Here is a 14,995-nt window from a genome sequence, read left to right on the forward strand (position 1 = left end):
ACATTTCTACGTCTGCAGTGAAAGTCAATCACGAATCAGACAATTAAAAAGATAACCGGTGTATACCTTGAGTCCACCTGCACACTAACCCTGAGAATGGTAGAATTTTCACCCACAGCACTATCTCCTGTGATCGGCAAGGTATTGAGTTGATGCTCTGTTGCTCCTTTGGAATATGCAGTGACTTTCTTTCCCTCACAAGTGGGACATTCATTGATGATTGCACAACATTTAATTCCATTGGCAACTCCACAGATAATGGGGCGGCCCACATTATATGGTGCAAGACCCAGGCAATATTCAGGCATGGAGAATATCCAGGCAAGCAGTGTACGTGCCAGGCAAAGATGTCTCCGACGAGAGAGAGTCTCACCAACTACCCTTGTCATTCAATGGTGTTACCATCACGAAGTCTGCCACCATTAATTTCCTTGGGTTCACCATTGACCAGCAACGCATCTGGATCAGCCATGTAAATACTGTAGTTACAAAAGCAGGTCAGAGGCTGAGTAGCCTGTGGTGAGTAACTCGTACCCCAAAGCCTTTCCACCATCTACAACAGACAAGTCAAGACTGTGATGGAAAACTTGCTTGCTTGGATGAGTGCAGTGCCAATAACTTCCTAGAAGCTCGACTCCATCTGGGGCAAAGCAGCCTGTTTGACTGGTACCCCATCAACACCTTAAACATTCATTCCCCCGCAACACAGTGTGTACCAACTATAAAATGCACAGCAGTTATTTTCTAAGATTTCTCCAACAGCACCTCCCAAACTCATGATCCCTACCAACAGGAGGTACATGGGAAAACCACCATCTGCAGGTTCCCCTCCAAGTCACACATCACCCTGAGCTGGGAAGAAATCACCGTCTAAATACAGGCACTCCCTTCCCAGCGGCTCAGCTTCACTCAATCCAAGAAGCTGGCCTGTCACCACCTTTTCAAGGACAATCAGGGATGGGCACAAAGTTTTGGTTTTCCCGAAAAAGGAACAAATTAAGAAAAGCCATAAAGAGTTGCATTAACAAAGCTTCAAAAGGAATTCGCCCACTTAGTTGCAGATTAAAAAGTAGCTTTGGAAAATCTAGAAGAAATAACTTGTAACGTAGAGTTGTTTTTAAGATTCTTGCACAACTTTTGTAAAGGTTCTTTTATTAATGCCTCGTAATTTTTGACCTTAGATTGTCCGGGGGCCAATGGCAGTAGTATCTGGTGTTGACAGAATGGTGCAAAATCTGAACAAGGTGTTGGCTTTTGACCAGAAGCACATCATCATTCGAAATAAAAACATCCGTATGTATATCCTCAGGGGTCACTTGGGGCAAATATTTAAATGTCTGTCAGTCTTCTGTCATCAGACAAAGGACAGGATCTTAGCTCATCTGTTCACATGTCCCATCAATATATAGATACCTGCTGCTGGTATTTTAAAAACCTACCTTAGAGCCCTTTTTTCTGGGCACTTTCTGAGTTTAGTATTTTAAAGAAAAGAATCCAAACAGTATCAGGAATTCTGGGTGGTAAGTGGGATCCAAAGTGGGAAACGCAAGGTAGACTTACAAATCAATGCTTAGGGCTCAGTTTTGAGCATCTGTTTGAGGAACAATATCAAAGTGATGGAGAAATGTAGGAGAGATATCATAGGAAAACATAGGAAAGATGCCATCAAGCTGGAAAGAGTGCAGAGGAGGTTTGCAAGAAGCGACACGCACAAAATGCTGGAGGGAACTCAACAGGTCAGGCAGCATCTATGGAGGGAAATAAGATAAGATCCTTCATCTCGACCCGAAACGTCGACTGTTTATTTCCCTCCATAGACGCTGCCTGACCTGCTGAGATCCTCCAGCATTTTGTGTGCGTTGCTCCAGATTCCAGCGTCTGCAGAATCTCTTGTGTCTCAGATTTACGAGAATTTTGCCGGGACTTGAAGGACTGAGTTATAGAGAGAAGCTGGGCAGTTTGGGACTGTTTTCATTGGAGGGTAGGAGAATGAGGGGTGATCTTATAGAGGTGTATAAAATCATGAGGGTTAGGGGCATGGGTCTTTCTCCCAGCATTGGGGGATGAAGAACTAGAGGGGACAGGTTTAAGGTGAGTGGGGACAGATTTAATAGGAACTTGAGGGGCAACTTTTCCCACAAAGAGGGCAGTCAGTATATGGAATGAGCTGCCAAAGGAAGTGGTTGAGGTACATTAACAACATTTAAAAGGTACTTGGACATGCACATGGATAGGAAAGGTTTAGAAGGATATGGACCAAATGCGGGCAAATGGGACTAGCTTAGATGGGTATCTTGGTTGGCACGGACCAGTTGGGCTGAAGGGCCTCTTTCCGTGCTGTGTGACTCTATGGAATATATTACATGCTTTTATATTTACACTGTCAGCTGTGGCATGGTTGAAATACTTCCACTTGACCCTGAAGGGATGGTCTCAGGGCCCACGCTGGAGACTCGAGCACGTAAGCTTGGCTTGTGGTGTGTCACTGAGGGAGTCTGCACTGTTCCAGATGCTGTCTTTTGGATGAGATGTTGATCAGAGACTCTGTTTACTTTTTTGGGTGGTTGAGCACACCATGACCTATGTTCCCATGCGGTACATTTTATGTAGTAGCTAATTGTCTCAGAAATGGGAGACGTCTGCTGTGGCTGGGCTGAGATTCCCCACTGGGAGGTTGACCCAACTTCCGTCAGTGCTTCAGTCTGGGGCACCAGAAACAGTGAGCCGCTGGAAGATTACCATGTTAAACGTGCAACACAGTAATGACTACACATCGTTACAATTCCCACAGAGGCAAACTTCAGAGGGATTTGTTCATTCGAGATGCAGTCACTGTTGGCATCGCTGGCATTGATTGATTATTCTTAATGGCTCCTGAATTGAGGAGCTAGTTAAGAGTTAACAATCTTGATTGGTTTGGTTGTATGCAGGCTGGATTAGGTAAGCAACAAACAATCTTTTGGAGGAACTCAGCGGATCAAGCAGCATCTGTGGGGGGGGGGGGGGCACAGGGCTGGAGAGGAATTGCCAACATTTTGGGTCAAAACCCTGCATCAGGACCCTCCAGCAGATTGTTGCTCCAGATTCCAGCATCTGCAGTCTCTTGTGTGTCCATTAGACAGGTAAGGAATGCAGATTTCCTTCACTGAAGCACAGGAATGAACCAGATGGGTTTATATGACAATCTAGTATAGGTTGAAACTCTCTAGTCAGGCATTCTGTGGTCCAGGAACTATCGTGACCCAGAATTTTTTGAACCTATAGTACAGATCTGTACTAATTAACTAGTTCTAACTAAGGTCTAACTAAGATCTAAAATTAACCAAGATCTGTACTAATCCGTAACTAACTAACCCGTGAGTGCAACTTTTGTGATCTCACCAGCAGTGTTTCCGATTTATAGAAATTTTGGGTTACGGACAGTTCTCGGAACCCTCCAGCTTCCATTTCTCCCAACTGTCCCTCCATACATAACAACAGTTCTCCTGCTCGGAGGACGATGATCAGGGGGAAATTTCTGTAGTCCGGATTTTCTGTGGTCCAGCATTGGTCAGGTCCCAAGGGTGCCGGACTAGGGAGTGTCAGACTGTAGTTCCATGCTTATCATTAGTGAGACCCGCTTTTTTTGTTTTTAATTCCAGATTTCCTTAATTATTTGAATTTAATGAATTTCTCCAGCTGCTGGAGTGAGATTCAAGCTCATGCCTCTGGATCAATGATCCTGAGCTCTGACTGCTGCTGCAGGAACTCCACTACCATGTCGTACCCCTAGGAGGTGGGGTATGACTGACACACAGTTACTGCTACACTTCTCGCTTAGTGTGTGACTGAGGCATGGATCCTACCCAGAGCGTTCCTCAGTATTAACATCCCACACTTAAGTAATCATTAAAAAGATTCTCATTAAAAAAGAAACAAAAATAAAGCTAAATTTCAGTTTTTGAAAATGCCCGAAGGGATAATTTTAACCCTGGAAAATGGTATAAAATGACCAATAGAATTGGGTTGCTGTTATACATCCCAACTCAAAATTAGGTCAATTCTTCCAGTGGGAAACAAAATCAGAAGAGTGTAATGGACAGTAAATTTGAAATCTCCTATCAAACTGTTTCTCACAAGTTAAAGAGAATCCCATTATCTGAAAAATGCAAATTTAAGAGCAACTGCATTGGACAACACCTGGAATGGTATCAGTAAATAGCAGCAAATAGAGCATCAAAGGTCAGAATTTTAGGCAGTTTCATTCATTGTCGCGTTGGGTCGTTGCTTTGCATTTATTGTTCCTGTCGTACTTTGCAGAACTTGAAATCAGACAAAAGCTGCTCCACAACTTTACAAATGACTTTGATGTTTCTATGGGTGATGGGATTAACAAATCATCTGATCGAATTGGACTTCCGAAGGAAGCAATTGAAAGGCTTCAAGGAAAAGGAAAGTATCGCTCTGTATTATTCTGCCTTGTGCCAAAGTTTGATGCCGATGTGCATTCATATATTTTGCTGACCTTCTCAAATTTCTCAAGCACCATCTGCCTCTTGTCATGGCAGCCTTGATGTGTACAGGTGTTGAACAAGTCGGGTTCAGTGAAGAATAAATGCATACTTTGGGATGGTTTAGTTCAAATCTTGCAGCAATGGATTGGAAATCTCACCAAGACTCCAGTGCAGAGGTGATGAACCAGATTTTAACTCTTAACTGCAAACCAGAGGCCCCAGATGTTTATCACACTTGCCCCAAATTTCTGCAAGATTTTACTCTGGAACTTATTGGAAGTTAAAGACTCCAAAAATTGTGTCACCCACTCAAAGCTCTTGGGATCTTTGTGAGCAAGGGAAGTAACGTTTACATTCAGGAATTAACCGTTGTGATAAAGGTGCAGTGGCAGCAGAGTTATGCAGCAGGTAGAGCCCCTGCCTCACAGCACCAGTGACCCAGGTTCGATCCTGACCTTGGATGCTGTCTGTGTGGAGTTTGCACGTTCTCCCTGTGACTGTGTGGGTTTCCTCTGGATGCTCCAGTTTCCTCCCACATCCCAAAGGCGCGCAGGTTGGTTGGTTAATTGCCCACTGTAAATTGTCCCTGGTGTGTAGGTGGGGGATAGAATCTGGGGGGGTTGATGGGAATGTGGGGGGAATGAAGGAAATAGAATTAATGTAGGATTAGTGTAAGTGGGTGGTTGGTGGTTGGCATGGACTCAGTGGGCCGAAGGGCCTGTTTCCATGCTGTATCTCTCTATCTCTATCTCCAAGTGTATTGAAGATGTAACGACAGGGTCATACAACATGAGGAAGAATGACACCATAAATAAATTACAGAAAATGACTGACCAAATACGAACCTTGAAACTAAGGAAATGGAGCTGGGAAGATTTCCTCGTGGCCTATCAGTCAGCATCACTGATACCAGCACCTTGTGGGATCTTGCTGTGCACACTTTGGCTACTGTGATTCCTACATTACAGCAATGACTACACTTCAAAAGTGCTTCATCAGCTGCAAAACACTTTGGAACTTCCTGAGGCTGTAAAAGCTGCCTGTACCAGAGAGACTGCTCGGCAGAAAGTGGGAATTATCACACAGTTAAAGCCTCATTTACACTGGAATAAACAGTCCCCATTTCTGTTGAGTTTCGATTGAGTGAGCTCAACACCTTCTTGCTGTTCCTCGAGTGGTTTGTTTAGGTTAAGTTTGTTTTCTCTCTCGCCTGCCTGTGCTACAGGTTTAACAACAGCCACGTTTGTGAACACCTGGTATCGCAGTTTTCCCAACTTGCTGCGAAACACTCTGTTGAACACGGATGGTTTGGTGGAAACAGTTTTCGATAAAGGATTTAAGTGAGTAAAATTTCACCGTCACAGCCAATTAACCATCCAATAAAAACCGTAAAAAAGAAATAACGTCTGCTGACATTTTTCAAAATGCGTGATACTTCTTTCAGAATCTGGCTCTGAATATTCTACCATATTTTAGGATTTGGGCTGTATGTGAGGATAATCATGGAAGGCAGACTGTTACAACCAGATTCTATTCATTTAAGATATTGTAAATTATGCAAATGCACCATAGAAAACTCCGGAAGCAGGTTAAAATAAACTTGAGACTTAAGAGACTGCAGGTGCTGGAATCTGGAGCAACACACAAACTGCCGGAGGAACTGAGTGGGACAAGCAGCACCTGTGAAGGGAAAGGAATCGTCGACGTTTCGGGTTGTGACCCTGCATCTGGACCCTAAACATCGACCATCCCTCTGCCTTCAGAGATGCTGCCTGACCCACTGAGTTCCACCAGCAGTTTGTTTCTGCCTTAAAACAAACCTGGTTCTGTTTTTATTACAAGTGCCAGGAATTTCATGCTGTTCGGTAGAAGCTATTTGCTGCTTTTACCACATGCTTAATTTAAAATTTGATGTGTTATTTTGGGAGCAGGCTTAAAAAATGTCTTCAAAGGTGAATCGCACATCTGCTTTAGTTAAGAACGAGGCTATGGAGACAGAGAGGGAGAAAGCTAATAAGTTTAAACACAAAGAAAAGAATATTACATCTGAGAAGTGACTGTTTAAGAGCCAACAAGCAACGACGAGGACATGGTTGAAGTGGGCTTGGGCTGAGTTTTGCGGCAGACGCAAGGGACTGCAGATGCAGATGCAGAACCTGGAGGGACTCAGCGGGTCAGGCAGCATCTGTGGAGGGAGATGAACAGTCAACATTTCGGGTCGAGACCCTTCACAGGAAGGGAAGAGGAGAGACGGCCAGTATAAAAAGGTGGGGGGACGGGCTGGAGCAAGAGCTGACAGGTGGATCCGGATGTGGTAGGCAGATGAGGGCAGGAATGTTGTCAAAAGCCGGGAGGTGATAGGTGGAAGCGACAAAGGGCGGAAAATGATGGAACCTGATAGGAGAGGACAGCGGAGCGTGGGAGGGAGGAGGGGAGGGGAACTGGTGGAAAGAGCGTGTGGGTGGTGGGCAGGTGGAGAGGGTGGGAGGGGGGGTAAGACATCGGGTGATGGGGGCCAGTTGGATCAGGAGCAGAGAGGAAAAGAAGGAAGAAGAAAATGAGGGAAAATAGCGGGAAAAGTACAGAGAAGGAGCGGTTACTGGGTGTCTGAGAATTGGATGTCCATGCCACCAGGTTGGAGACTGCCCAGGCGGAATATCAGGTGTTGTTTCTCTAAGTTTTGTTTGGCCGTGATCTGGCAGTGAGGAGGCCGTCCTTCCTTCGAGCCCAGATGAAGGGTCTCGACCCAAAGTGTCGACTGGCCGTTTCTCTCCGTGGGTGCTGCCTCGAGGTTGATGGCAGCTGAGTATTTCAGAGGGTGGGGGAGAGAACTTGGGCTTTTCAAGAGATCAGGACGTTCCAGTGAGTTTTGTGACAAAGAAATGTCCTACGAACAATGGTGCAGAGGGTAGATTTGCTACCTCACAGCTCCAGTGATCCAGAGAACCTGCAAACTCCACACACTCCAGGACCAGAGGTCAGGACTGAACCCACAGCACTGGATCTGTGCAACTGTTGTGCCATCACTCAACTGCAGACTGTGATATGTTGCTACACAACAGACAGGATGAAGCTTCACTTTAACAAAGTTCTTATTGAGATCCTTCTGAGACTGAAACATGGTGATTTTTTGATTAGCCAGGGTGCATAACACAGGCAGAATCTTTGGGGAGTTTGGTAAATTGGTTTATTGTTGTCACTTGTACTGAGGTGCAGTGAAAACCTTGTTTTGCATACCGTTCATACAGATCAATCCATTACACAGTACATTGAGGTAGTGCAAGGTAAAACAATAACAGAATGCAGAATAAAGTGTTACAGTTACAGAGAAAGTGCAGTGCAGGCAGACAATAAGGTGCAAGGTCATAATGAGGTAGGTGGACGTCAAGAGTCCATCTTATCATACTAGGGAACCATTCAATAGTCTTATAACAGCGGGATAGAAGCTGTCCTTGAGCCTGGTGGTACGTGCTTTCAGGCTTTTGTATCTTCTGCCAGATGGGAGGGGGGAGAACAGAAGATGTCTAGGGTGGGTAGGGTCTTTGATTATGTTGGCTGCTTTACCAGGCAGTGAGAAGTATAGAGTCCATGGACAGGAGTTTTCTTCTTCTTTTAAATTTTGCCTATTTGGATTTAAATCTGTAACTAGTATTAAAATGTTATTAACTTCTTCATGTTTTACAGTGAATGTGATATGTTTTTGATGAAGATTTGAGATAATTTAACCTTCCCAACTGTTCACGCATTGAATCCAATATTGTGTTTCTTTGCCGTTCCTAGACACATCAGTACACAGGTGGCATCTGCGGTTATTTCATCCACTGTGTTCCAAGGACACCGGGAAGTCAGTACTCCCACACAGTACAGACTGCTCCACAGAGTAAAGGTAAGAGCTGCCATTTTACCCCTGATCTTTTGTAGATGGCAACAGGCCATATAAAGAGTCATGTCATCATCAAGTCATACAGCACAGAAGCCCTTCGGTCCATCACATCCATGCTGACCTTTTTGCCCACCTACAGTAATCCCCAGAGTAACAGATAAAAATCAGGGGCATAGATAAGGTAGTCTATTTCCAAGGACAGGGGGAGTCTAAAAGGGCATAGGTTTACGACGAGGCGGGGTGGGGGGAAGATTTAAAGGGGACCTGAGGGGCAAGTTTTTCACAGAGGGTGGTGGGTATATGGGAACGAGCTGCCAGAGGAAGTGGTAGAGGTGGGTACAATTACGATATTTAAAAGAGATTTAAACAGGAACATGAATAGGCAGGGTTGAGAGGGATATGGGCCAAATGCAAGCAAATGGATCGGCTCAGGAGGGAACCTTTGTCGGCCTGGAGAAGTTGGGCCAAAGGGCCTGTTTCCATGCTGTATACCTCCGTGACTCTAACGGAGGGATAAAGATTTTGGCGGTGGAATTGACCATGAGAAGCACATTGTTTGCCTGTTTCGCAACCCGTCAGTTTCATTCACTTTAGCTGGAACTGCATATCGAGCATGTCTTGTAATGGAGACACTATGCAATTTAATGCTCCTCGTCCATATTCAATGACCCACGCCACCTCCAAACCATGGGGTGTTTCATCAAATCAAATCTGGATTTGTCCTGTCACACCCACCTAGCTTAATTTTAAGAAAGTTTCCTCTATACAAACACCGGGAGATTTCAGTAGATACCAGTTACACCTCGTGAGGGAGTGACAGGAGGAGATGGCTTATATTGTGGCTTTCTGTACCAGTTGCTGGAATTCCATCTAGTTCAGCCTTGACTGGACCCCACCTCTTACACTCCACATCCAAGGGACGTACCTGGGGAATTTCCCCCTCTGTGCATCAGCTACACCTTGCCGAACTTGCACTGAAGCAGACCTTCCCGGTGCTTCCATGGGGTGCAGCTGTCAATCTTGCCTCATCTTCCTCGTCCTCCCCCTGGATTTGCCCCCTGCGTTGGAAGGGGAAATAAGCTCAGGTTGGGGCCCCTATCGCCAGTCCCTCTTTTCGACATCAGTGCCGAGCTGGCTATGAAAGTGACCCTGATCTTGGCAGGCTGGTGTATGTGGGGGGAGTCACACTCATACCAGAAGCAGGACCCCAGGAGACTTCAGGACACCGTTTGGATTGGCTGTGCTGTTACCTCTCCTGGGTATCCTATTCTTAGCTATCGATTGATGAATCGATCTACCCCTTCTATGTGATCCATGGTTTGGAGATCTCCTGAAGTTGTGAATGCTATATAAATGCAAGCCTTTATTTTCAGACACAGATTTTGACTACTATTTAATTTGTGAGACAGAAAATGTAATTGACAGCTTGGGGAACAACCGCAGATTGAATGGGACCGAGAGCCCCAGCCTGCAGTGTAGTGACCTTCAGTATTCACTGATGTTTGTTTTCCTTTAACAGATGGATCCTTCTCTAGTCATTGATTCTATCTGCGCCTTCTGGGATTTCAGCCTAAGTGAGTACTCCTAATTCAGCAAGGCAAGGCTGGTACAAACTGTGGCACGTCTCTGGTAGAGGTCAGAATTTATTGTGGATTTTGAATTTCAAGTAAGGTATGCTGTGGCTCAGTAACTAACCCCCTTGCCTGTAGGTCCCTAAGTTCCAGTTCACGTTCTAATCCAGAAACATAAACGCAGGATGTCTAAGCCAACACCCTGCAGGGACTGCTGCACTGTTGAAGGTGCCACTAAAGAGTCCATCAGCAGCCACAGGTGGATGTAGGAAAATACTCTAAAGAATAGCAGGGGTGTGGTCCTGGCCAACATCTGCTCCATAATCACCGTTAGCAAAGTGAAAGCTGGTTACCTGCTGTTTATGGGACCTTTCTATGAGCAAGTCGACTGCAACAGTGCCCACTCTTCAAAGCACTTTGGAACATCCTGAAAAGGGATGTGAAAGGCGGCATAATCTTTTTTTGAGAATGGTGCAAAGGTCAAATTTTGGGACATGATATCCCACAGCTGATCCTATCTGCTGTATTGGTTGGTAAAGGCAACTTTGCGGGGATCTTGTGTGCCTAATAAGTTTACAAGGTGTGAGGCTTCAATCCAGCTTTGGGAACACTTTGCAAATTTTTCTCATTTGATAGGAAACGTAGACATTGATAATTTAGAAGGCAAGAGGCCATTCAGCCCATAATCTTTCTTCAAGACAGAACAACTACTCCCTTCTTCCAGCATGGGTCCTTAGCCCTACATGTCACCCTTCTTCAATTGGGGAAGGTTGCTGCCTCCCTCACCCTGCCCAGCAGTGATTTCCAGACCCCCATCCCCAGCCTCGGGGCCTGGAGTCACATTTGGACCAGACCAGGTACGAGTGGCAGGGTTCCCTGAAGACATGACTGTTCCAGGATTTTTTAAAAGAAAATACAGGAATCAGATTTTTTTTATATTACACTCTTGATTAATTTAATTACTTGTCTTTGAATTCCCCTGTTACCAGGGTGGATTCAAACTCATATTTCTGCTTCAATGGTCCAGAACTCTGACTGCTAGTCCTGTGACCTTACCACTTGATTACTGACTCCCATCCTGGCTGGGAGTGGGTAGAGTCAGGCTTCCTCCATTTGGGATTCCTCTGCAGTTGCTGTTTCCTATCCCGGGTCTGGGGCAGCACAGGGACACAGCTGGTAGAGCTGCTGCCTTGCAGTGCCAGAGACCCAGTTCAATCCTGACCCCAGAATCTGTACATTCTCCCTGTCGCCGAGGCTGAGAGCAACACGGAATGGTCACCCCGTTACAGGAAGGATGTGGAGGCTTCAGAGAGGGTGCAGAAGAGGTTCACCAGGATGCTGCCTGGATTAGAAGGCATGGGCTATAAGGAGAGGTTGGGAAAACTTGGGTTGTTTTCTCTGGAGCGGAGGAGGCTGAGGGGAGACCTGATAGAGGTTTATAAGATTATGAGGGGCATAGAAGAGTAGAGTGGCCCGTATCTTTATCCCCAGGGTTGAAATATCAAATACTAGAGGGCATGCATTTAAGGTGAGAGGGGGTAGGTTCAAAGGAGATGTGCGGGGCAGGTTTTTTAACACAGAGAGTGCTGGGTGCCTGGAATGTGTTGCTAGAAGTGGTGGTGGAGGCAGATACAATAGAGGCATTTAAGAGGCTCTTAGATAGGCACATGGATGTGCAGAGAGTGGAGAGATATGGACATTGTGTAGGCAGAAGGGGTTAGTTTTGTTAGGAAGTTAATTACCAGTTTAGTTAGTTTGGCCGTACTGTTCAATGTTCTATGAATGCTGATAAGGACAGGAAGGCTGAGACTTACACTTATAGACAGAAAAGTACTTAAAAAACCTGCTCAGAAAGTTTCAGCCTAAAGGAGAAATTCCATATCGTGTAGTGTGGAGACCGGAACTGTATGGTCTGGAGGTGACCAGGAAGATTGATGAGGAGAGTGCGGTGGATATGGTTTACATCGACTTTAGTAAGGCGTTTTATAAGGTTCTTCTTCATGGTAGGCTTCTTCAGAAGGTCAGAGGCCAAGGCATCCGAGGAAGCTTGGCTGTGTGGATTAGGAATTGGCTTGCACGTAGAAAGCAGAGGGTTGTGGTGGAAGGAGTGCCCTCGGATTGGAAGGCAGTGACTAGTGGTGTCCCGCAGGGATCTTTTCTAGGACCTCTACTTTTTGTGATATTTATAGATGACTTAGATGAGGGGGTGGAGGGCTGGGTTAGTAAGTTTATGGACGACACTAAGATCGGCGGTGTTGTGGATAGTGTGGAGGGCTGTCGGAGCTTACAGAAGGACATTGATAGGATGCAGAGCTGGGCTGACAAGTGGCAGATGGAGTTCAATCCGGAGAAGTGTGAGGTGGTACACTTTGGAAGGACAAACTCCAGGGCAGAGTACTGGGTAAATGGCAAGGTACTTGGCAGTGTGGAGGAGCAGAGGGATCTGGGGGTTCATATTCACAGTTCATTGAAAGTTGCCTCACAGGTGGAAAAGAGCGGTTAAGAAGGCCAATGGGATGTTGGCTTTCATAAATCACGGGATTGAGTTTAAGAGCCGTGAGGTGATGATGCAGCTTTACAAAACTCTAGTTAGGCCACACTTAGAGTACTGTGTTCAGTTCTGGTCACCTCATTATAGGAAGGATATGGAGGCATTGGAGAGGGTGCAGAGGAGATTTACCAGGATGCTGCCTGGATTGGAGAGTATTGAATATGAGGAGAGGCTTAAGGTGCTAGGGCTTTATCACTGGAAAGGAGGAGGATGCGAGGAGACATGATAGAGGTGTATAAAATACTGAGAGGAATAGATAGAGTAGACAGTCAGCGCCTCCTTCCCAGGGCACCAATGCTCAAGACGAGAGGTCATGGCTTTAAGGTTATGGGTGGGAGGTTCAGGGGAGATGTCAGGGGGAGGTTTTTCACCCAGAGAGTGGTTGGTGCATGGAAATGCACTGCCTGGGGTGGTGGTGGAGGCAGATACATTGAACAGGTTCAAGAGCTTGTTGGATAGGCATATGGAGGAGTGTGGGATGGGGGGATATGCGGGAGGAAGGGGTTAGGTAGTGTGAGGGTGGTTTGATGGACGGCACAACATGGTGGGCCGAAGGGCCTGTTTTGTGCTGTATGGTTCTATGGTTCTATGGTATGGAGTACTCCAGCTGTGGCCCAACCAAGATTTTATAGAGATGCTCTTGTTAACGATGTCGATGTGAGTTATTGCTGCATTGGTTCTGTGTAACCTGTGCCAGTGCACTGAGTAATCCAGACCAGGCAACAACCATCAGTCCATAAGTACCACAGCTGTGCGAAGACTGTGGGAGCTCACAGTAAATGAGAGTAAACTAGGAATCAGAACGCCAATTGCACACTGATTCAGAATGAAGAAGTAGAACAGAACGAGACTATTACTTCTGGAAAAAAAAGTCAATAATTCTGAGAGCACTCCCTTAGCTTACACAGAAAGGTTTCATAGGAAATGGTTAAGGCTGACACTCCTGCACGTATGGGACGAATATAATGACTTGTGTGCACACAGGCCAGAGAGTGGTGGGAGCTGGTCCAAGGATGGCTGCAGCATCGTCGAGACTGATCGCCAGTCAACCACCTGCTTCTGCAACCACACGACAAACTTTGCTTTGCTCTTCCAGCTTTATGAAATGAAGGTAAAATCATAAAGCACTTTTTTTATTTTGAACATTATTTCACTCTGTGAATGCTTGCACAGGTTTAGGATTGTAAAGCACTTAGTGTCATCACTACCTTTAACCATTGTGTTTACTCACTATAATAACCCGTGACTCCCATTCTGAGCTGCTGCAAAGTTCATAATGTCGCAGATACTTACTGATGCTTGCTTTTTAAGGGAAGTGGTGAGGGAAACTGGTCAGGATTGTGTTGGAAGAATTGAGCTGCAGCGTGGGTTACCAGCCATGAATAATCGCACAGTGGTGCGGCGGTTAGTACCACTGCCTCGCAGTTCCAGTGACCCAGCTTAAACCCTGACCTCTGGTGCTGTCTATGTGGGGTTCACACGTTCTCCCTGTAACCACGTGGGTTCCCTCAAGGTGCTCCGGTTACTTCCCAACTCCCAAACGCACGCTAGTACATTGGTTGCTGTAAATTACCCCTTAGTGCAAGTAAGTAGCCAAAGAGTCAGAGGTCAGTTGATGGGCATGTCAGAGAGGGGAATAAGTTGCAGGGGTACAGGGAAATGGGGGGGGGGGGGGGAGGAATGGGATTGCACTGCTCTGCAGGAGCAAGTATGGACCCAGTGGGCCAAATGGCCTCTTTTTGTGTTGTAATAAGTAAGTGAGCAGGGGCAGGGTTGGATTCGGTACAGAGACGGAAACAGATGATCTCTGGTGAAACCTTAATGTTTTGAAAAGTACAATACAGCCAGGATGGACCAGTTAGGTCTTTACTGCCTGTTGTTTTCCTACATTTGTCTGAATCTACCCCGGCCCTGCCTCAGTGAGGACTTCCACAGGTTACAAGGGTCACCGCCTTTTGATTCCCTTTGAGCTACCAGTTCAACTCCTTACTGCCATCTACGCTGCTGTATTTTTGACATCAGAACAACCAATAATACGGCGTATTTTCATTTCCAGCGAAGTCCTTATGAGGAGGCTGTCCTAATGAAGTTAACCCTGATTGGCTGCTCTGTATCTCTCTGTGCAATGGTGACCACACTGATAGTCTTCTCAGTGCTGGGGTGGGTGTTCTTTCCTGCAGTGCACCTTCATTTATTCACTGTACAGTGTCTGCACACATCTTGTTTTACATAAGTTAACACTCTTCGCGATTCTTCCAAAGGTCCCGATGAAGCAGTATAACACCAGGGTTACCAGCCCTCGGGAGCCCATAAGCTTCTTGTCCGATAGGTATCGGCGGCTGATATGTGTGTTAGCAGAGGACCCTGGAATAAAGACCAGACCAATTAAAAGAATGTCAGATCCCGACATCTCCAGAGACGCTCCCTGTTGAAGTTAAGCCGTACTTTAGGTGATGTAAGACTGGTCCATCAAGAGCAGCTGGCACAACATTTATTT

General features: G+C 45.9%; 1 protein-coding gene across 1 annotated transcript in view; it reads left to right on the forward strand.

Moving 5' to 3' along the window:
- The window catches only part of LOC127582270 (adhesion G-protein coupled receptor D2-like), a 93,307-nt gene that overhangs the window by 21,333 nt on the left and 56,979 nt on the right, over positions 1-14,995 (forward strand). Inside the window, 6 exon segments of the mRNA XM_052037442.1 lie at positions 1,182-1,293; positions 4,300-4,435; positions 8,274-8,379; positions 9,896-9,954; positions 13,483-13,609; positions 14,555-14,658. Of these exon segments, the coding sequence (XP_051893402.1) occupies positions 1,182-1,293; positions 4,300-4,435; positions 8,274-8,379; positions 9,896-9,954; positions 13,483-13,609; positions 14,555-14,658 (644 nt within the window).

This window comes from Pristis pectinata, chromosome 23, assembly GCF_009764475.1.
Source record: "Pristis pectinata isolate sPriPec2 chromosome 23, sPriPec2.1.pri, whole genome shotgun sequence".
NCBI classification, from domain to species: domain Eukaryota; kingdom Metazoa; phylum Chordata; class Chondrichthyes; order Rhinopristiformes; family Pristidae; genus Pristis; species Pristis pectinata.